This window comes from Orbicella faveolata, unplaced genomic scaffold (assembly GCF_042242905.1).
Source record: "Orbicella faveolata isolate gen_17 unplaced genomic scaffold, um_ofav_v1 contig_13, whole genome shotgun sequence".
Classification (NCBI taxonomy): domain Eukaryota; kingdom Metazoa; phylum Cnidaria; class Anthozoa; order Scleractinia; family Merulinidae; genus Orbicella; species Orbicella faveolata.
Window position 1 is genome coordinate 23,715,653 of NW_028301540.1, and position 21,009 is coordinate 23,736,661.

At 39.8% G+C, this 21,009-nt stretch overlaps 1 protein-coding gene across 2 annotated transcripts; it reads left to right on the forward strand.

The window, feature by feature from the left end:
* Positions 1-5,650: 5,650 nt before the first annotated feature.
* Positions 5,651-20,543, forward strand: LOC110058697 (polycomb complex protein BMI-1-B-like). 2 transcript variants are annotated; one of them, XM_089285904.1, is made up of 10 exons: positions 5,651-5,725; positions 8,245-8,383; positions 9,153-9,249; positions 9,341-9,396; positions 10,787-10,846; positions 12,483-12,570; positions 17,672-17,699; positions 17,796-17,894; positions 18,233-18,316; positions 19,104-20,543. In XM_089285904.1, exons 2-10 carry the CDS (start codon positions 8,278-8,280, stop codon positions 19,428-19,430), a joined length of 945 nt encoding a protein of 314 aa, XP_089142030.1. In that variant the 5' UTR covers positions 5,651-5,725; positions 8,245-8,277; the 3' UTR covers positions 19,431-20,543. The 2 variants fall into 2 exon arrangements, with proteins under 2 accessions (XP_089142030.1, XP_089142031.1); XM_089285905.1 differs by having other exon boundaries at positions 5,663-5,725; positions 8,249-8,383.
* Positions 20,544-21,009: the final 466 nt, after the last annotated feature.

Sequence of the window (21,009 nt, forward strand, 5' to 3'; positions counted from 1 at the left end):
GGAAGGAAATTTGACCAGCTGAAAATTCGAAATGTTCTAATGCCCAGGAGGTTGCCCGGGGGTTTTGCTAGGGGGCAGCCCGGGGGGTATTTCTCGGGGCTTGCTCGGGGTTTGTTGCCCGCGGGTTGGGCGGACGAACGGCCCGGAGGGATCAGTGAAGTTTCGAATTGACTGTTTCATTATTTTCAACAGTTTTTCAGTATCCTTTTCAGCTCTGATGATGATATACTGAGAACATTTCTCAGTGTTTTGTTCAGATGGATCTATTCATATATGGTACACGTTTCACCTGAACTAAGCGAAAGTACGGACTCCACGAAAGTACGACCTTCTCTCACGTACTGATGAAGCAGAAAAACCAAGGCCGTTTCATTTCGGTTGCGGTGGACTCCGGAAGCTTTCAGAGGGACATCCATTTTTCCCACTTTTTTTCACTTGTGGCTTACCAGCTCCTACTTACTTACGACTTGGCTGCCTTACTTGCGACTTAGCTACGACCGCCTTTCCTGCTACTTTCTTGCGACTTAGCTGCGACTTAGCTTTCTTGCTATTTTCTTGCAGTGTAGCTGCTTCTCTCTTGCTATTTTCTTGCGGCATAGCTGCGACTTTCTACTTTTTTGTGAGCTAGGCTAGCAGCGACTTATTAGCTGCGATGTTCTTACTTTCTTGCGACTTAGCTTGAAGGTCGTTCTCTGTGAATTCAGTATTCTTTTTTTATTCTTTATTCTTTGCGATATGCATTTATGAATGAATGAATGAATGAACGAATGAATGAATGAATGAATGAAGGAAGGAAGGAATGAATGACTTTATTGAAGTGTCAATGGTATTTAGCTTACAAAAACTAATTGGGGACACTATTTACATATTAAAATATACCTTAGCTACATCAAGTTAAAATTATTTACAATTTAATTCGAAACAAAAACCCTTACAGATGAATAAAATATACCTTAGCTATATAAAGTTAAAATTGTTTTCAATTTAATTCGAAACGAAAACCCTTAAAAGATAATAAATAAAAAAATAAATAGTTAAATAAATAAAATATGTGAACGTAGTGTGATACCGTAAATCCTTGAATTAGCACCACCTCCCCTCGAATAAGCGCCCCATTCGAATATAAGCGCCCCTCTTATTGGCCGAAATTTAAAATAAGCGCCCCCGCCCCCCCCCCCCCCCCCCTCTGGAATAAGCGCCCTCCTCCCCTCCTCCCATTTTGTGGACGAGCAATGAGACGACAAAAGATGTATAGTGTTCGTCATGTAGTATTAGATTTGTACGTTGTTTCAGTTTATGAACACGTTTAGGATCAGCTTTTTATGTCGATAAACACTGGTATGTTGTTATTTACGCGCAGATGACGTGTTAAAAAAATGATCATGTCAGGTCACGATTTGGGAAAAATTAAATAATCCCCCCGCCGCGATTAAGCGCCCCCCTCGAATAAGCTCCCCCGTTTTCTCCTAAATTTGAAATAAGCTCCCCGGACGCTCATTCCAGGATTGACGGTATATATATACATATATATAAAAGCTTAAGAGATATCAAATATATATCAAATGTAAAATTTAAAGCGGCCTAGCAGCATGTATCACAGTTCTTACACTGAATTATCTATTAAGAGTGATAGATCTTCACTCTTAATACCTTAAAGACTCTTAACATTAGGCTTCTCTCTTTCATTCTGGTCAGAATAAACGATCCTCTTCGCGCCTACGTGTCATATAAGGCTGATCATAATGGTCTAGTTTGTTCCAAGGATGTGGCCCAAAATATCGTTGAGAATGTTTTCCATAATGCACTGTGCAAAAACGTGGAATATTAAAATCAACGTTCCTCAGATTATACCGTTTCGGGGTAGTATTTAGTATTTCTGTTCTATAAGTGAGCACAAGTCCGTGTTTTACTTTATACATGAAAATGGCGATGTTTTGTAACCGTTGTTGGTACAGACTTGGTAGACCTGCTCTTGCTAGAAGCTCGCTGTAGGTCTCCGATTTGGATTTTAAGACTGCCCTGAGTGCGCGCTCTTGAATTCTCTCCATTTTCGTCTTATCGGATGATTTGCAGAAGTGTCATTCAACATCACAATATGTTAGGTGGGGCAAAATATTAGACTTGTACAGCTGTAACTTTGCAGACCATGGGATTAAATTACGTAGTCTCAGTAATACCCCAACCTTACAGCTCGTTTTCTTGCAAATATCACAGGTGTGTTCACTAAATGTCAGTTTGTTATCAATGGTTACGCCGAGAATTTTGAGATAATCAGATGATTTGACTTCATGTCCATCGAATTCCATTGTCACTGCATACCCAGCGGTTTTCCTGGAAGGTTGCCGATCAATGGTAAGGATCTGGTATTTCTAAGTGTTGGCTTGCGGTAGGTTCTCCTAGCCATTGTGACACTGCCTCTGTTTGTCTCCTGCCGGAGAGTTTGGGCGGCTTTCTGTATATCATTATCATTGGTGTTTATTTGATGATCATCTACATACATAAATAGATTAGCGAAAGATCATTTTGGAACAAGTTCCAGAGTAGATGCCCGAAGGAGGAGCCTTGCGGACACCCCTTTTTTTGTTCTTTCCGTGCGCTTTGCGCTTCTTGCGGTTTAACTCTGTTTCTATGCTCAAGAAAGGATCGCAAAAGAGTCAGATGTTTCAGGAAAGCCGCATGCTTCAAGTTTCTGAATCATTAGTGCGGGGTGCAGCGAATCAAAAGCTTTGCTCATATCGGTGGGTAGAACTGTCACGTACTCTTTGTTATCCAGTATCACTCTTTATTATTAAATTTTCTAGCAAGTTTGTTAGTTGCACTGTTCCAAAGCAAGTTTTCAGACACAATGCACGGCGTTTCAAACTCAAAATCGTACGGGGCGAATGACTCGAAAACAAATGCGTTACGAAATTCTTACATCACAATACACATTTCACTTTGTACAAGTTATGTCCCTTCCACATTGCGTGACGAACTGCATAAAATATTGCTCGGTCTTGTGTAACATTACTTACTGTTTTTGATCCTATTGACAATTAACCGTTACCTGGGGATTTCGCTGGTATGCGCTGCACGCTGGGGTTGTTTGGATCAACGATTTCCTGCAGAACAGCTCCATGCAAAATAAACAGTAACACGTTGAGGTGTTCTCAATAAAAGAAGACAATTTGCAATGCAATAGGCTTATAACAAATTGACCCACTACAGTCTGTCACTAGAGACGAGGTAATTTGCAGCTTGCTAGCTAGCTAAGCTATAACTACTAAAATTTCAGATAAGTAGTTTTTCCCCTGCTTTCGGATAAAGCCAGTCCCCTTCATCTAAATTAAAACAGTACGGCCGTAAGGACACTGAAACGATCTTTACACAGCTTCCATCGATTCCTGTAATGCCTAGGTTTCATCTGTTTCCTGTGTTTCGCCTGTTTATTCAAGTAAATTTATTCCCCTGTTCAACATTACAGCGGTTTCGTCCGTCCCGGCTTGCAAACTGGAGTCAGGCGGCGACATTTTCAGAAGTCTCCGCAGAAATACCAGACGAGTTTCCAGTATGCACGAAGGCTTCACCCGAAGCGACTGGCTGAGCCACTAGATCACTAAGTGACGTGCAATGTTACAAGGAACAAAAAGACGTTTTGGGTTTTGTGCCGTGGCATTTAAAAGGCGAAATAACTCTAGCTCTAAAAACATCATAAATAATTTTATACATCCTCAATTACTGAGTATCGATAAATATTTCATTTGAGGTCTTGAATCCCAGTGAGCTGTAATATCTTCAGTCAGGCTTCCTTGTTTGGCAGGTAAACGTTTTCCGCACTCGATCAGAATATGGGATGAATTAGGCAAAACAAGGAGCTTTATTTATTCCGTTTTAAATAAAACTAATTTTACATGTAATATGTTTCACTACTTCCTTCCTATTTTAACAGCAAAACGAGATTGCCTCGGTGCAGGAAATTCGGTTGCCGAAAACATCGATATTTTTTTTTTTTCACTAAGGTTAAAAACGGTTACTACTTCTCGACTATTTAAACTCTCTCGGTCGGTAATAAAATGAAAGAAATAAATCATCTTTGTTTAACGAGGGCCGCTGGACACATGTAAGCAGTCTTGTGACTGACAAACTTATGGCCCTCGGACTCCAGATTGAATTATAATTTAGAAATGTTGGGTTTTTATGGACTGAGAAAAACCCAAGCGCTCCGAGATAAAAACCCTCAGAGCAGGGGTGAGGCATTCCAGTCAACCACCACTCAGACCTATGTCTCAGTGAAATTCACAAGTGAAGACCAAAACCTTAGCCTACAAAGCTGCATATCTGTGTTATAAGAATAATGAGAGATTATTAATTAGCAGGGAAAACAAGGTATGATCCTCTCGTGGTAAAAACGGCATTTATTCGCAGCACACTGCGTGTAAAGTTTTCTCGCCTCGACGACTGAGAAGGAACTAACTGAAATGCTATAACTGCGTCCGGCTGTTTGGTCCAGTTTACTTAGCTTTTGGGCATGCTGCGGAGCCAGTTTATAATAATGTTCTTCGAAATAAGTCAAAACATCTCAGTCTGAAATTCAAAGTCAGTCATGGTGTATTGCATATTAAGACCACCGTCTCACATGGCGGAGCCGTTCTTCTTTTAACACTACAGGTCCGAAGACATTCTTATCTAGATAAATATTTAAATTTGTAAACTTCTCCACGATATAGCCATTAGATAGGAAATCATTAAGACATCTAGTATCTAAGCTGGGTTAGAAAGGAATATAAATCACGATAATTACCTCGAATTAACACTTCGAGTTATAAACGCCATGCGTGTTTGATCAAAGTTGTCGTTTCCCGAGCGTTTACAAGTGCTAGCAAGTCAGTGCAATGACGGTTATATTTAATTCTTGCTAGTATTTCCTTATCGAGGCTAAGGTCGAACAGCTAAGCAATGGACACTTTTACGTCTTAAAAAAATAGACAAGTCCATTCGGATCGTTTGCAGAGTCCCAGTTTACAAGCGAACTCTTAGCGAAGTGAACCTTTTGCACACCAGGTTTCTAACGAACTTTATACTAAAGCATTTTGAAAACTTCAGCCACGGTTAGGCAAGCCCCATTAACACCCAGAACCGCCAGTTGTCCTTGGTTCAGCAGACGACAACACGGAATTTTCCTTCAAATTAAACACAATTACGTTTGCCCATATCGACCGTACAGCATTTGGTCGGCCGACAAATGGAGTCTAGTTGTCAAAGTCAGAAAGGACAAAAATAAAGGGTGAAACAATAACAATTGTAGACCTATGCTCACTGACATGTACGAAAACAGGGACTGGATGTAAAGCTTACTTTCATCTTGGGTTAGTCATGTTTATATTACTGCTAACAGCTGGGCTTAGTCTCCGATGATATCCATCATGAAAATTCAATGAATAAGTGTTCAAGTGATGATTCCGCATGGGAAAATCCTTTGATCGAATCTAAGGTCCTATACAGGGCTTTAGGCATCGAAGGATACAACCTTGTGGTGAATAATGGCATAGTTGTGGTTACTTATGGAAAGGAAGACAGAAAACATGCAACGATATCTCCCAGTTGTTTTGCATCAAAACAGATGTTTACGGTAAGCGCGCCTCAGGGGAGACTGGTGCGACGGATCACGTGATTACGCGTATCAACAGCAACGTGTGCTTAGTTGAAATCAACTCGAAGCCAGCAAGAAATTGTCAGGAAAAACACGGTAATTTCTAATCTATTGTTGAAAATCATAGCTTAGAATTCACCAGTACGTTAGAAAAATTATTTAACTTTGTATGTGGGATATTTGTTTGCAGATTTGGAGCGTTTTTCGTCGTAAATTTGTTGTTCAAAATGTGCGTTATTTTCAACTGTCGGACTCAATGTATTCATTTCGTGACTGCCATACAACCAGCAGACCATTACATATCTCATACTTCTACGCCGAACTGGAACATTTGATTCTACAGTTTCCTCTTATCGCTTGCAAGAGTTATTCAACTAAAATGACACAATTTTTAAAATTCCGATTCTTGAACACAACTTCAGTGATGAACACAGAATTTGCTCGTGGTCACTGTCGACCTCAATTTACCTGTCTTGACAGCATAGTAGCGCTGAGAAATATAGCAAATTTTTCAGACATTAGATCTCAATTGTCTTATCGTTTGCTTTTAGATAGCGTCTTCGGTAATCATTTTTGGCTGCTATTAAATCGTTTTTGCCCTGGATAAAACCTCGGCGATCTTTTATTTTGATATGCTTTTGAAACCGAAAGAGAGGAGGTGCATGTATGTACTCGCAGCGGAATAAATTTCGGGCCTGAAAATTATGCGCTTCGTTTGAAAAGAATTTAAGTCGCACAACAATACAAGGAATTTACATCTCGCTGGAACTTAAATGGTCACCTTTAAATTGATTTCTCGAGGTTTTCGCTGGATTTCTTGTCGGTGCTTTCAGATCATACCTCCATATGGTGGTTCTATGGATGACGGCTCTTCGCGAACATATTTAAGTTCTCGGCCAACATTTAGATTCCCTGATATTGGTTACAGTGGCTACTGCCGAGTTTTCCAGCGTAATTTAAGTCTGTTTTTCGCTCGGCTCTATCTCCGTTCAGAGCTTTGTTTCTCGAATGCCTTACTGGGCACTGATTTCGCCGGCCGGTCTTCAAGTTGGCTGAAATTGAAATTTCAATGGAACATTTTGGCCGTGTCAGTCAAGTCGAAATGAAAGCATCTATTTAACGCGCTACCAGAACGAACTGGATGCTTTCATTTCATGTACTTATATAGCTAATGAGAGTTTGATCGGTCTATATTCTTACCTACGTCGGGAGATATTATAAGGCCTCGTGTTTCGCAGGAATTAGCCCGGAGTCTATCGTAAGAAGAGCACACTTGCATTCCATAGTTTGAAGAAACGCTGGGATATCTCAACTTTCCGGCCTTTTGCTCGAAGATGACACGCTTTTGAAAGAGAATCAGGGAAACTGATGGCAAATATAAAAGATGGATTATCGTGTTCTATAACAAAAAAACGAAAGGGCTAAACGTCTAGAAAAGGTCAGAAACGCCAGTGCTTTTGTTGCTGTTTCTCATGGAGGAAATAGTTATAGAAGAAACATCTTTTTGGATTAGTACTCCAGCACATGTAATCCACTCAACACGTTCATTTTAGCTGACCGGCAACGATTTCTGGAGTGCAAAACACACATTCGATAAATTAACGCACAGCCTGTGAACAAAATTTAAACAACACCACAGAAGTCAGAAATAGATCAACTATAAACCGTAAACTATTTTAACGTCCCGAGCAATGGTTTTTCAGTTGGTTTCATGGCCAGCTGTTAAATACAATGTTCACTGGCTACTACACAGTGTTTTAGTGTTCTTAAAAATACAGTCAACTTGTCTTGCAAGGCCGGCACGATTTTTCTCAGACTACTATTGACGGATATAGCTAAAAGATAAATGTAGTTGCAAACAACATATCATATCTTGCCACATTTGTGAATTGTCCACGGGTATCGAGGAAAGTTTAACGGTTCAAAAGCTCTTGTCAACATCATTCTGTTCTTCCAAACTTTGACGCCAGTTACTGATACGTTTTCATAGTCCTGTCTTTTCAAAATACCATTCAGTTCGTCAACAGAGTGTACCTAGTGCAGGGCAGATTCTATCGAATTTACTCAAGCTTTCCCACCTGAAACAGAATCACATACTATTCTGGTCACAGCCGTGCGTTTGAATTTCCAGCTGGGAATTCAAATTTACTCGTGAAGTTTTTAAATTCAGCGTTTTATGTTATGGAGCAGACATTTTCGATCCGAATTTAGCACAGTTGAAACACTGGCAGCAACTACTTGGTAAATTAATAGCCAGAAGTCTTACGCGCTTTTGAAAATGACTCCAGCGTTTTTTAAACATGAGGACTTTACAGATAGTTACAGATAGCTAGGCGAGTTTCAACACCGAAAATTATGAACTTCAGTCCATCGAGTAGTTAGAGCCGGCATGAATTCGTTAGGGTTAATCAACGAAAGAAGAACTTTCAGAGGTGAATGTGCAATGCGCTCGAAAGTTGTAGATAAATTTTGTCAGTTGGATCCGGTTGAAAAGTGTCTTTTTGGTAGTACTTCCTTCCCTTAGTGTGACCTGTTTATTCGTTCTCTTGGACAAAAATCACTCATTCACATCCATCGATTGTGTTTCGTTCATTACGAATGCTGTTTTGTTTCAGTAAGGAATTGAAAGTCATTTGGAATACCGGAAGATGTTACGGTCGATGAAACTTCAAGACCTCAACGCTCACATCATGTGTGTTCTGTGTGGCGGATATTTGGTGGACGCTACCACAATAGTCGAGTGTTTACATTCGTGTAAGTATAACGAAATAAAATTCCGCAGCGTTGTTTAGCCCTAAACCCGGCCTAGTATAGGTTAACTTGATTTTTGAAGGATTTGAAGCCCCCCGGGTTTGAATTATCTTGAGGAATGTAGCCGAAATTTCGCCATTTGTTGTCTTCAGCAATTAAAATTATCCTTGTTTCGTTTTGGTTTATTTTTAACCTTTTTGGTTTGTTGTGAGTTTTCTTTTTTTAGTAGACTATTATCCTGAGGAGTTCTCTACTAGTTTCACAGAAGTTGTATCAATGTTAACTAACACGCCATGTTATAAATTCTAAAACGCGGAAGTTCAGTATAGAGCACGGAACGCACAAGATTGAATCGTCACAGCTACGCTAATTTTAATCGAGCATTTTTTTTTTTTTTTTTTATTACCTGGCAAAGCGATTTTCAGTCCTCTGTTTGGCTGTTCTTTGGTTAGGATTTCTAAGTACGGACCGTTAGCATGGTAACTGTCTATAATAATTCAAATCTGTACGGTAGTCGGACTAAGAGGACATCAACGAGTACACTGCCAAGACATTTATTACGAGTACATCTTCGGATACACCTCGGGAATTTTCGGAGATGTTCATCAGCTCTCGAGCCCAGGTGGGGGTGGTGGCGGGCGGGGGCGGGGGGTAGGGGGTAATCCATTATATGGGCTATATAGGTATATGCGGCCCCAAATTGTATAGCTTTGAGCTGTTTTGGCCGAAAAAGGTACAAAGATAAGAGATTATTTTTATTCCTTTTCATTAGTTTGTCGTAGCTGTATTGTGAAGTATCTTCAAACATCTTATCACTGTCCTGTTTGTGATGTTGAAGTACACAAAACTAAACCTCTGCTGCATATCAGGTGAGAGATGCTGCATGTTTCTAAAGTCAAATCACTTCCCCTTTTATCCACAAGCCACAACTAGATCATGATTTTTCCTTCCTTTTTTCAGACCTGACCGAACTCTTCAAGACATTGTCTTCAAACTTGTACCAGGCCTCTACCAGGGTATGTTTTGTGTTGAATTTTAGTGACGTATTTCCGGAAAAAGAAAGTTGGCAATTTTTAGTTACGTATTTCCGATATGTCGACTAAAAGTATTTGTCTCTGGTCAGAGTTAGCGGGCTGCATAAAGTTTGACAGAATACAAAGTAAAACTGAAAGAATAGAAAGACAATTTGAGAGACTGGAACAGGCTAAGTAATAAGGGCTCCAGACTAGTGGCCTTCGCGCGTGTGCCTTGTGGGTGGAACGCGCGTGGCCTCCACGAGCGAGGCATAAGTTAAGTGAACTCGTTCGGTGGCCAACTACATGAAAACGTATCCAGCAGTTTAGTTTTTGAAGTAGTATTTCAGTTCACAATTGTTGAAATACATTCGAACCTCTCGTTAGCGACAACCCAAAATGTCACTCCTCGCTTACGGGAGGTGGTCGCTTACGAGAGCTTAGACCAGATTGGGTCAAAATATTGCCTCATTAGCATATGGCACTGCGGGGAAGAGACTTCCCCTATGCGTCAATACCCATCTAAACCCAGGAAATAACTGTCATTATTCTCCAACTGCAGCGAATACCGTTCAAATAACAGTACAAAATACAGCGATATAGTACAGTTATTTCTACAGTAGAAAACCTGTTTGCCGGACAGGTCAGCGCGCGTACGCAAAACTGTCACACTCTCCCTCTTTCACTGATAAATTTATTGACTAGCGCCGGCAGGTGGATAATAAATCTCTTATTAGATGTTTTGATGTGTAGTAGCGCTGTATATTTTTTACTCGTTGGGTTTTTTTTGACTCGCCCTACGGGCTCGTTAAAATACGGCACAACTCGTAAAAATATACAGGGATACTACACACCAAAACATCTCATAAGATATATGTAGCGACAAAAATATTTTTAAAGCTTTCCAAAGCATTTATTTAAAGCAACATAGCTCGCTTCTGATAAACTAACTAATAAGGCGAACGGAGCAAGTCTCACGATAGTTACAAATTGATTCTTGAATGTTGTCTAAACGTTAGGAGGAACTGAACATGATCTAATAAGGATTTTATTGACCACACCTCATTATCCAATTTCCGCTCTATGGTCGCTTACGGAAAACAAATTAAAGAAATTTTCAAACTTTTAGTTCTAAAAGTGGTCGCGGTCGCTTAAAAGAGGTCATCGCTTACAAGAGGTTCCAAATATAGCGATCTGACTTAAAAACTTTTGGTATTTTGGAAAACTGGTCGCTGGGGAGAGGTGGTCGCTTACGAGAGGTGGGTGCAACCGGAGTTTCGACTGTAGTCATGGCTACTACCTTACGTAGTGCGGTCTGCATTCTCAAAGTTTCATAAATTATATTGAATTAAAGTCGTACTGTATATTAAAGAGTTTTCTTTTATTTGTTTAGCTGAATTGAAGCTCCGTCATGATTTTGAAGAAAAACAAAGAGAGGAGAACGAGGCGCCAGGTAAACTCCAGAGGAGAAATATGTGGGTGGTCCGATAAGCGCTTTATACTGTAAATACTTACATCTTATTAACCAAGCGCGAGGGCCGCACTGGGAGAATAGGCACCTTAAACAACAGACGTTTTCCTTGACGACGGCGACGTGACGACCGATAAGAAACTGGGGCTAGAACGGCTTCAGGTTGCGGTCGCGACAGCAAGTTACATCCTTAAAGAAGGATTTCTCGGGCTAGCATCACATCTTTTTGTTCTGTCCACTCCATCTACGAGTTGAAGATAAACTATAGTTGGAAAAATAACTCGATGGAATAAAACCTTATACTATTCACGCTTTACCAAGAGATGTAAAATCATTGCGAAAAATAACGAAACAATTTAAGTTTATAAACTTTGCCTGGTTTGAAATGTCAAATGTAAAGAGCAAAAATTATTTTACACGTAAAACGTGTATTGCTAAAGCAATTAATTGCGATTTTTAACCAAAGTTTGTATCACCGCTCATTGAGAAAAAACAGGCGTATTTTTAGACTGCCAAGATAACACACACACCTTGTTGTGCTAAACATAGCTTTTATTGCTAAACATAGATTTTGAACAAAATCTCAGCTCACTGCGTTTTTCATTCGACACATTGATCGGCCGCTCAAATACAGGAGTTTTGCCAGCTCTTTTGATAAAGAATCGTAAACAGCATTCTGCGAAGGATGCAATAATCTTGTATGTACAAGAAATAAAATCCAGGCGAGACAATTTGGTAGCGCGAAGTTTGTCAGCTCTTGTAAACATTAAAAAATACATGTATACTGTTCGAATACAAAACTCATCGAGTCGATTTAAAAGGCCTCTATGTTAAACGAAATACCAAGACGAGGGGGTTGCTAAAATGAAATCAATGTTATTTTAAGCTATAGCAATCTACCGATTATACGCTGAGAAAATCTGAAAAAAACTAATTATACTAAGCGGCATTACGTTGGATGAAAGCAATCTCTTCGCTGAAGGCTAGTTTGACATGCGAAAAACAATTTTTCAATTAAGAAAAAATGAGTCCAGGAATACTTCCAGAACATTGTTTTAAGCATAAAGGCAATCATTATGCAACTTTACCTTGGTTCGGCACCAAAATAGCACAAAGGTAAACTAAAAGGGATCAAAACAAAAGATCAAGTACTCACGCTTTCGTCCCGACGTGAAACCCCACGTTCTCACGTTCTCAATCTCAGGGCAACGTCTGGTCACAATGTGTTGTACATGCGCAGTGACGTCTCGAAAGAAATGTCACGTTTCCGGTTGCCGTCGTCAGGCCGGCGACGTCTGTTGCTTAAGCTGCCTAATATCGCTCCGAGGCCTTGACAGCACGGAACGAACGCAGCGAGGTCTGGGCAAAAAGGACCGAGGGCCGATATTCCCCATGCAATACGGTCCCGCGTAAGTTTGGTTAATAAGAGATTTATTACACGGCTGAAACTACCCAAAAATCTGGTGAGTGATCTTGCGGGATCATTCGGAACTGTGCCCGGTCGAATACTGAATATTGTGCCGGCAATGGAGGAATCTGATTGGTTGATTATAGTTATTAGCCCTCTAAACTTATTTAGTCGTGTACTGGACTTGTTTTAATTTGTTATTTCTTTTAGAGGAGAAGGGATCTGCGAATGAAGTTGAGGCTGATAAAAAGGAGGTTGAGATAGAAGACCCAGTTTGTATAACACTGGAATACTACAGGTAGACCAACGGTCATCACAGCTAAAATAACTAGAATTGACTAGCGATATCTTTAACCTTCAACGCAAATCAAGGAAGGTTCGAGTTATCGGCAGTTTGAACTATCGAGAGACGGAAGCAATTGACCGAAAAAGGGCTTAAGAGTCCCTGTCCATAAAAATGGCAAATAACTTGGCAAGGGTCAAAAATTCGATTTCGCTCATATTTTCATGGTAGATAGGCTAGGGCATGATCAAAACTACTGGAAGTTTTTTTGGCAAAATATCCTTTTATTTCAAAGAAATATGCAAGTTACCAAATTCCGTTTAAATCGTCATTTAACGCACCATTTTATTACACAAGTTTGAGAGCCTCGCATGCAAAATCACATCATTCTTCCGTCTTTAAAACACTCAAATATTTTTGTGCAATGTTTAAATGTGTACTGGGTTGATTTTAGGGAATGTTGCGTTGTCTTTTTGGGTGCAAAATAATTAGATTTCGAAGACATGTATTTCATTCACTTAAAAGTACTTCGTGAATATAATTAATTTTCACTATGTGCGAAACCTTCAAATGGATCAAGCTTCTGGTGGTTGAATCGCAGAAGGATGGTCTACAGATTCCTGTAAAAATTTCTTTGGGCAAATAATTGTGAGCGACGCGAGAGCTTTTCAAAGTACGTCAAAATTGCAAATATTTGACCATCCGTCGTCAAATTTCAATTTACGGGTTAGACGTATATTTTAGCATGCGCCACATGATTTGACCTATGTTAAATTGAAATAGACACAGAGCTGATTATTTCGAAATGTTCTAACCTCATTTGCTGTAAAAGGCAGGTGCAAAACCGATTTGACGTGTTTCTCTCACCATTCGTCGCACATAAAGCAGAAGTTTGCTTTTGTTTACATAACGTCCGATGTACATCGCCAACTGTCAACTTATTTAACGGTCGAATACCATGAATCTGTGACCCTCTTTCGACACATATGATCACCACTGCATCTAAGTCTAAAACGGCTGAGTCATTTGTAGATAGTTGCTTGCTTTGCACTACACCAAAATATTACGTTTGATCATCATGGTTTGATGGCTTGAATCCTTGCTTGCAGCGGTTCCTTGTTCGTCACGCAATGCTGTCATCCCATTTTAGGGGGTAGGGGTAGGACAATTTCTATCCTAATGCGTAAGGCTCCGTAAGGCTTGGAATCACTAGGAGCACACAATCGTGTTGAGTAGGAAGAGATTGAATTAAGAAATGGAAAGAATGAATAGTTTACCATTGCCCCTGTTGTTATCTTTTACTCGACCACCGCTACCTACATGCCCTGCGTAATACTGTAACGCTTAACTCATACCTAGGTCTGTTCGCGCTACGCAATTATTTTTGGTTTACATGTAATACAGTGGGCTACCCTCGGGGAAATGGGTGGTGACCGCTTAATGGGGCTAGCCGCTTAAACAGAGATTGGTGTACCTTGAATATTTAATTTTTCACTGTCGGGCTAAAAATTTCTAGGTGAACATTCAAGACAATCATGATAGACGTGTGTTTGAATTATCACTCGTGATACACCTTCAATTTCAGACTCTTATCTGCCATCGCCCTTTCCAAAACAAAGTTCTTAAATTTTGGGTGGCCGCTTAATAGGGGTAAAGACAATAATGAAACCCTTATCGGAATGACCAAATGGTGGCCGCGGAGGTAACCGGTCAATAGGTGTTTTATTTATAATATTTTACTGACGATAATTTTGGACTGTATGGACAACAACATACCAATGCCTCGCCACTAAGCAAACAAAATACGCCAAATAAAATGGCATGGCCAGGGCTATTTACTCACGTAATTACTAATTAAATTTAGTCTGTTTTTCTCACGAATTAGACACGTTGTGATTTCCTATTTTTATTTCAGCTAGTTCTTGCTTCATTGATCTATAATTTGCTTATGGCGATTTTCTTAAAATTCAAGTGAGTATAGGCACTAGCTGTTGCCTGAAACGTCAGAACGTACAACAAACGTGATGTGGACCGACGCCACGTACACTATAGAACGCGATTATATAAATATACACATATTATTATATATATGAACAAACAGATGAACAATGATTAAATTGTTTCAGTTATCCCGAGAGTACTCTATACAAAATAGATCAAAATGTGCAGCATATGCCGTGACAGCATTGCGTGACGAACAACTAACGGCTGTAAGCTTGTGCTGCGCCGACACGCTTATCAGCAATGGTCAGCAATCGAACAAACGCAATATTTTGGCGAAGCGTAAAGCAAGCAACTATCTACAAATGACTCAGCCGTTTTAGACTTAGATGCAGCGATGTTCATAAGCGCAGAAAGATGGTCACAGATTCATAGTATTCGACCAATAATAGGTTGGCAGTAGGCGATGTACATCGGACGTTAACCTTGTGTAAACAAAAGCGAACTTCTGCTTTATGTGCGACGAATGGTGAGAGATCGACTAGAAACACGTCAAATCGGCTTTGGACCTGCCTTTTACAACAAATAAGGTTAGAACATTTCGAAATAATCAGCTCTGTGTCTATTTCAACTTATTATAGGTCAAGTCGTGTGGCACATGCTAAAATATACGTCTAACCCGGAAATTGAAATTTGACGACGGATGGTCAAATATTTGCATTTTTGACGTACTTTGAAAAGCTCTCGCGTCGCTCACAATCATTTGCCTAAAGAAATTTTTACAGGAATCTGTAGACCATCCTTCTGCGATTCAACCACCAGAAGCTTGATCCATTTGAAGGTTTCGCACATAGTGAAAATTAATTATATTCACGAAGTACTTTTAAGTGAATAAAATACATGTCTTCGAAATTTAATTATTTTGCACCCAAAAAGACAACACAACATTCCCTAAAATCAACCCAGTACACATTTAAACATTGCACAAAAATATTTGAGTGTTTTAAAGACGGAAGAATGATGTGATTTTGCATGCGAGGCTCTCAAACTTGCTTAATAAAATGGCGCGTCAAATGACGATTTTAACGGAATTTGGTAATTTGCATATTTCTTTGAAATAAAAGGATATTTTGCCAAAAAAAACTATCCAGTAGTTTTTGTCATACCCTGGCCTATCTACCATAAGAATATTAGCGAAATCGAATTTTCGACCCTTGCCGCGAAATTAAGAATTTGTCTGATTTTTACATGGAGGCACTCTTAAGTCTCGATAAGGTTTATTAAAGAGAAAGAGTAAAACTGGAAAGATACCTTGCCAGCATAGCAAATCAAAGCAGAGACGAAACAAAGTGAACGGCTCATGAATACTATTTAACAATTAGACCCGTGGCCCTTAAGGGCGAAGGGTCTAATTGTTTTAGTATCACCCAACTAGTCGGACAGAAAAGGTAATAATAAAGTTAGCAAATGCAAGTTGAAGAAATATTTATTTGGGAATAAACGAAAAAAAGCGTCACGCTCGATGGCGCCAATTTCGCTACTCGATGACTATTACTAATAGTCCCCTAGTAGCGTAGCCAATCAAAATGCAGGATTTGCATTAGTCCACTAGTTGGGTGATACTAATGTATATTATAACAGTCTCAAGAGAGGACGAAGGGTGAGGGGTTAATATCCCCATATGGGGCTTATTCTAAAGGTAATCCATCACCATTCATTTTTAGATCACATCCAGTTTGAGAAATCCCAGGAGAGTCTAGACATAGCCAATCCTATGTGGTAGATTTTTCTCACGTTGACATCCTAAGTGGCTTTTGGATTACCTTCAGAATGAGGCCCATATGAGGATGAACTCTCTTCTGTCGCCCTCCACGTAACCCTGCGCCTGGACTCACATCAGTCAGCGGATTTTCCCTACTTCTGAGGCATCTTTGAGCCTCTGCGGTGGAGAGAACTTATACCTTTTATCCTCTGTTGTCTGTCAATAGTCCCTAACGCTTTACAGCCAATCTATTCCTGGCAATGATTCCGGAGTGCTTTGACTTTTTAGTCTTTGACAAATTCGTTTTGAGTTATCGAGGGTACATTCGGCATAGAGAAAATGACGTGAATGGAGAAGAAAATCACTTTGGCTTAGCGAGAGATTCGAAATATCGGGGGTTCGAGCATTACCCATGGTGAAGTTACAGTTAATGTATGAAGGTAATCCAGGGAAAATAAGTTTTGGTTCCAATTAGCGCAAGATTCGAGTTACCGTAGGTAATCAAAAACAGGTGTTCTCTACCTGTTATCGTAAATTGAAATTCACATTACTCTTGTTCACACTGGACTCTTTAAGGTTACTTCAAACCTTCGCGGGTGTCCTCCAGAAAAAAATTCGTACGCGCGCTGTTTTCAAGGAAACCCCCACAAACTATATATCAACAGAAAGGTTATAAAATGTAGAATTCGATAAAATTATGTTTTGTTTTGGATTTTGCTTTCCAAAGGCGGCAGAGGCCGTCAACTCCAAAATGACCGACTGACGTTCCAGCGCATTAATTGGGTATCAAATGCGATTGTTCACCTGATGCAAAATAACTGTGCAATGTTTATCACAAAGCCTCAATGTCCAAAAACGTGTCAGCATTTTCTTTTATTTCTATTGGTTATCTTTTTATAGATCTGTCAACTTCAACTATCGAAAAATTCGCGTAAGCTGTTGCGTTAAAGGCCGCCACGAGGAAAGTATTTAAAATAAAGGAATGAGGCCCATATGAGGACAGGCTTTTGTTCCATATCTATCAGTGAATGTTCTGACCAAATTTCATGGAAAACCGTCAAATCTGCATACCCTATTAATTCATTTAAAGAGAAGGGATTCCCTCGAAAAACGAGTGCGAGTTTTTGCCTTCTAAAAATTTATGAACATATCACGCCTTCACAGAGGAATGTCTCAACTTGAAAAGCCGCGAGCCAATAAAATAACAGAACCCCTAGAGTTCACAGTATGCAAACTTGAGCTTCGCGGACTTTAATTTTCTTGACCAAAAAAAAAATCGACCAATGTAGTCCCGCGAAGGTTTGAAGTAACCTTAAGCTAACCGGCTTAGTTTCGGAGGCAAGTCGATTTCACCTGAAAATGGAAGCCTTAGTTTTCTCCTTTGTTCTTCTTTCTCTTTCTTCTTTTTCACAGACGAAAGAGGAACTGGTTGGAAAATCAGGTATTGTAATCAATGACAAAGTATTTGAGTGAAAAAATCATTTATCACTTTGAATGTACATTCTTTCAGTAAGACCAACATTTGATTTTTCCTCAGATCTTCCCGACCCGTTATCTCAGATGTCCGTCAGCACTGACTGTTAGTGTACTGAAGAAATTTCTTGTAACGAAGTTCGCCATTCCTCATACCCATCAGGTAAAACACGGTTATGCTCCCTGTTGGTTATTGGATTTGCCTACCGAGCGACCGAGCGACCGAGCGACCGAGCGACCGACCGAACGAACGAACGAAAGAACGAAGGAAGGAACAAACGAATGAACTACTTCAAGTTGCGAAGTTCGCCATTCCTTCCACGCATCAGATAATGTAATTACTGGGTTTTCTTACTTTGCAAAAATGGCAAAAAAACAAAAAACAAAAAACAAAAAAAACCCAAGCTAAAAGTGTGCACGAACTTGACTTTTGAGATGGCTTCGTGGGGATCTTACGCACCTTACGTGCTATGTGTGTTAATCGTTTTTTATTCGTTTTAGGTTGAAGTCATCCGCTGCGATGAGATATTAGATGGTCACCTGACCATGAGAGATGTGTCGCGGATATATGGACTGTATGCCAAGGTAACAATGCAAGTGTTTAAGGCAGCATTCACTTTACGCCGGAGGAGTTTGAAAACGCAGCTGTGTTTCTACGGCCGGTTAGACCTATCGTCTACACTAATCCGTCACGAAAACGGAGCTTTCGAAAACGCTCTTCAATGTCTTCAAACCGAAGGAATTCGAAAACGCCGGCTTTTCGTTTTCGTGCGGACGGAAAACATTTTGAAAACGGAGCTTTTCGAAAACGATGGCTTCACGATAATCCTGTGATATCCCTGACAGAGTTTCCCTCAAACACAAATTCGAAAACATCGGTGATAGTTGCGTTATTAATTCTTCCGGCGTAGTGTCGTCGAAAACATTTGATGCATTCTTAGAGTAGGCCTCTCCACAAATATCCGGATATTTTGGGGGATATTTAGAAGTTTCCGAGATATTTAGAAAATGTTAAGATATTTAGAAAATTTAAGGATATTTGGAAAATTACTAATTTTTTTTTGGCTTATGATTATGTTATACTATTTAGTAGATTTATGCTAAAACTCCATATAGAAACGAGCACATACTTATCACAAACTGTTGACAGTAATGACGGCGCGAACAAAGAGAATTACATTTTGATATTTGAAACAGGAGATTAATTTTGCTTTCTTTTTCTTCCATGCAGTGTTTTCCACAACTAATGAAAAAATACTTTCTCCATGTTTCGAGTTACAGAAAGTGTATTTTCAATAGATTTATCGACGAACAGCAAATCTTTTCTATTCCCATGGCGGGTTTTCTCACGATCACTTTTTTCTTTTCACAGTCATTTTTGGATTTGGAATATGCATTCCTGGAAGTAAAACCAGAAGAACCAGCGCGACCTCGTAAAACTGAAAACATTGACATTCTTTCACGGAAAAAGATGAAGATCAAGAAAAAGAAAAAGAGAAAGAAGAAAATGAATGAATTATTAGCTACAGAACTATCAACGAACAATGAAACTGTCACGGAATCGAAAAGTGAACTGCCAAGTTTGCCAGAAAGTCACAGTGAACCCGTTTTACAAAATGACATTTTATCTTCATTTCCAGACACTCCCCCGAGTTTTGATCACGTGCCATGTTCGAAAGAGATCGAGTCTCCGGTTTGACGTCACGTGTAGTGCACGTGATCGATTGATGGTGCTTGCACGAAGTATGCTTATGTAGATAAAGGTTAATTGACGAGGTCGAAGAGGTCAAATGATAAACGAAAATTTGAACGAGTAGATGAGAGTTGGAAAAAGGGTTTTCCATTTCCTATTGGCTGAAATGTGGCTGTGAAAAAACAAAACTTCTAACGACTCTCACGAGTAAATTTAAATAAGCACAAGGCGCGTGGTTCAACAAGCGTCAATGCGGGTGGATGACAGTTCCGTTCTCTGTCTAATGTAAGCGAAAGCCAAAGTTATTTTACTATCATGAATTCTCGGTCTTGTTTGATCTTGGTTTGAAGTGAAGGAGGGGGCTTAAATAATAGAGAAAAGTTCATTTTCCAACAAACAGTTTTCTCCGTTTGGGTCTTTCATTCACTAGTCTGACGAAGCTAACTCATCAGGGGCTTGCTTATAGCTTTTGGTTGATGGGACTTCTTTTACGCGTGTGCTTTGTTAAAGCCGCGCGCGAGGAAAATGGTGTAATTCCCTCGCGGCCTCGCGCCTCACCTTCATGGCTCCGCCACAGAAGGAAAGCACACGCGTGAAATCCCGCTAGGTGGAGACGCACACTGGCTGACATCAAGAGAATTTTTTTTTTCTCTTGCTGACATGGAGAAGGCAGAGATTCTTCGATGTGTTTGAGGAAAAAAGGCGATTAATATTTCTCAGGCTCGGTTGGCCTTATAAGAACTGCATTGATCTCAAAAGCAATTCATTTTGCCTGAAAGCATGGAAATTCTAGTGGTGAAATTCTAGTGTGAAATTCATCGCGAAAATATCTCGCACTCCTTTGTAATGTGCCCGATTTGTAATTCAAGCAGGTAACTGCTTGATTGCAAGATAATAGGAAATCTATTAAGGTGGATTCATACAGTATTTCCCTTTTCTTTTGAAGAAATCTCAATGCTACCATCTTGACGTTTGCCAAAGAAAACAAATTGTTTTGACCCGAGAAAATAATACACGCCCTACGAAAAGCACCGAGAAAATATCTAGAGCTGGGAAACATTGAGAGGATGAAATCTCATATTTTTTTAATAATAATAAAAGAAACAAGAAATAATGATATAGTTCTGCCGTCGCTTCGTTTTTACAACACAAATGATCACGTTCACGTACGTATTGTTGTTAGTTTGAGCTGTTAATTCCCTTAAAAAAAAAACAACACTATAAACATAAAAAATATACTCCCACCGCAAACCTTAGCCTGCAGACAAGCAGATGAAACCTGGAATTTGTGCTAAAAGTGTCAGCCTGTGTAAGAGAAGGTGATCTACCATTCCCCTGCACTAAAAAAAAGATATTTTTCAGCTATGAAATACCCGTTTTTTGCGAAAGGTTCGGCATGTTGCGGGGACAACATGTTGCATGAAATTCACTTGGTTTAAATTAGTAGTAATGATGCAGGGACAAAATAACCTCAATCTCCAGTGTCGCATCGCGTACACTGCTCTGGCAAACTGTTCCCCCTACAACATGGAATCGAAATGAACCAATATCCGCTTCGTGTGCACCATGCCAGTTGTGTTCAGTT

Bases quoted from the DNA above. Each gene is read 5' to 3' on its own strand.
- LOC110058697 (XM_089285904.1), top strand. From the start codon at position 8,278: ATGTTACGGTCGATGAAACTTCAAGACCTCAACGCTCACATCATGTGT. The intron at 10,847-12,482 runs GTAAACTCCAGA...TATTTCTTTTAG, and splicing joins AGAGGAGAACGAGGCGCCAG to AGGAGAAGGGATCTGCGAAT. The intron at 12,571-17,671 runs GTAGACCAACGG...TCTTTTTCACAG, and splicing joins ATAACACTGGAATACTACAG to ACGAAAGAGGAACTGGTTGG.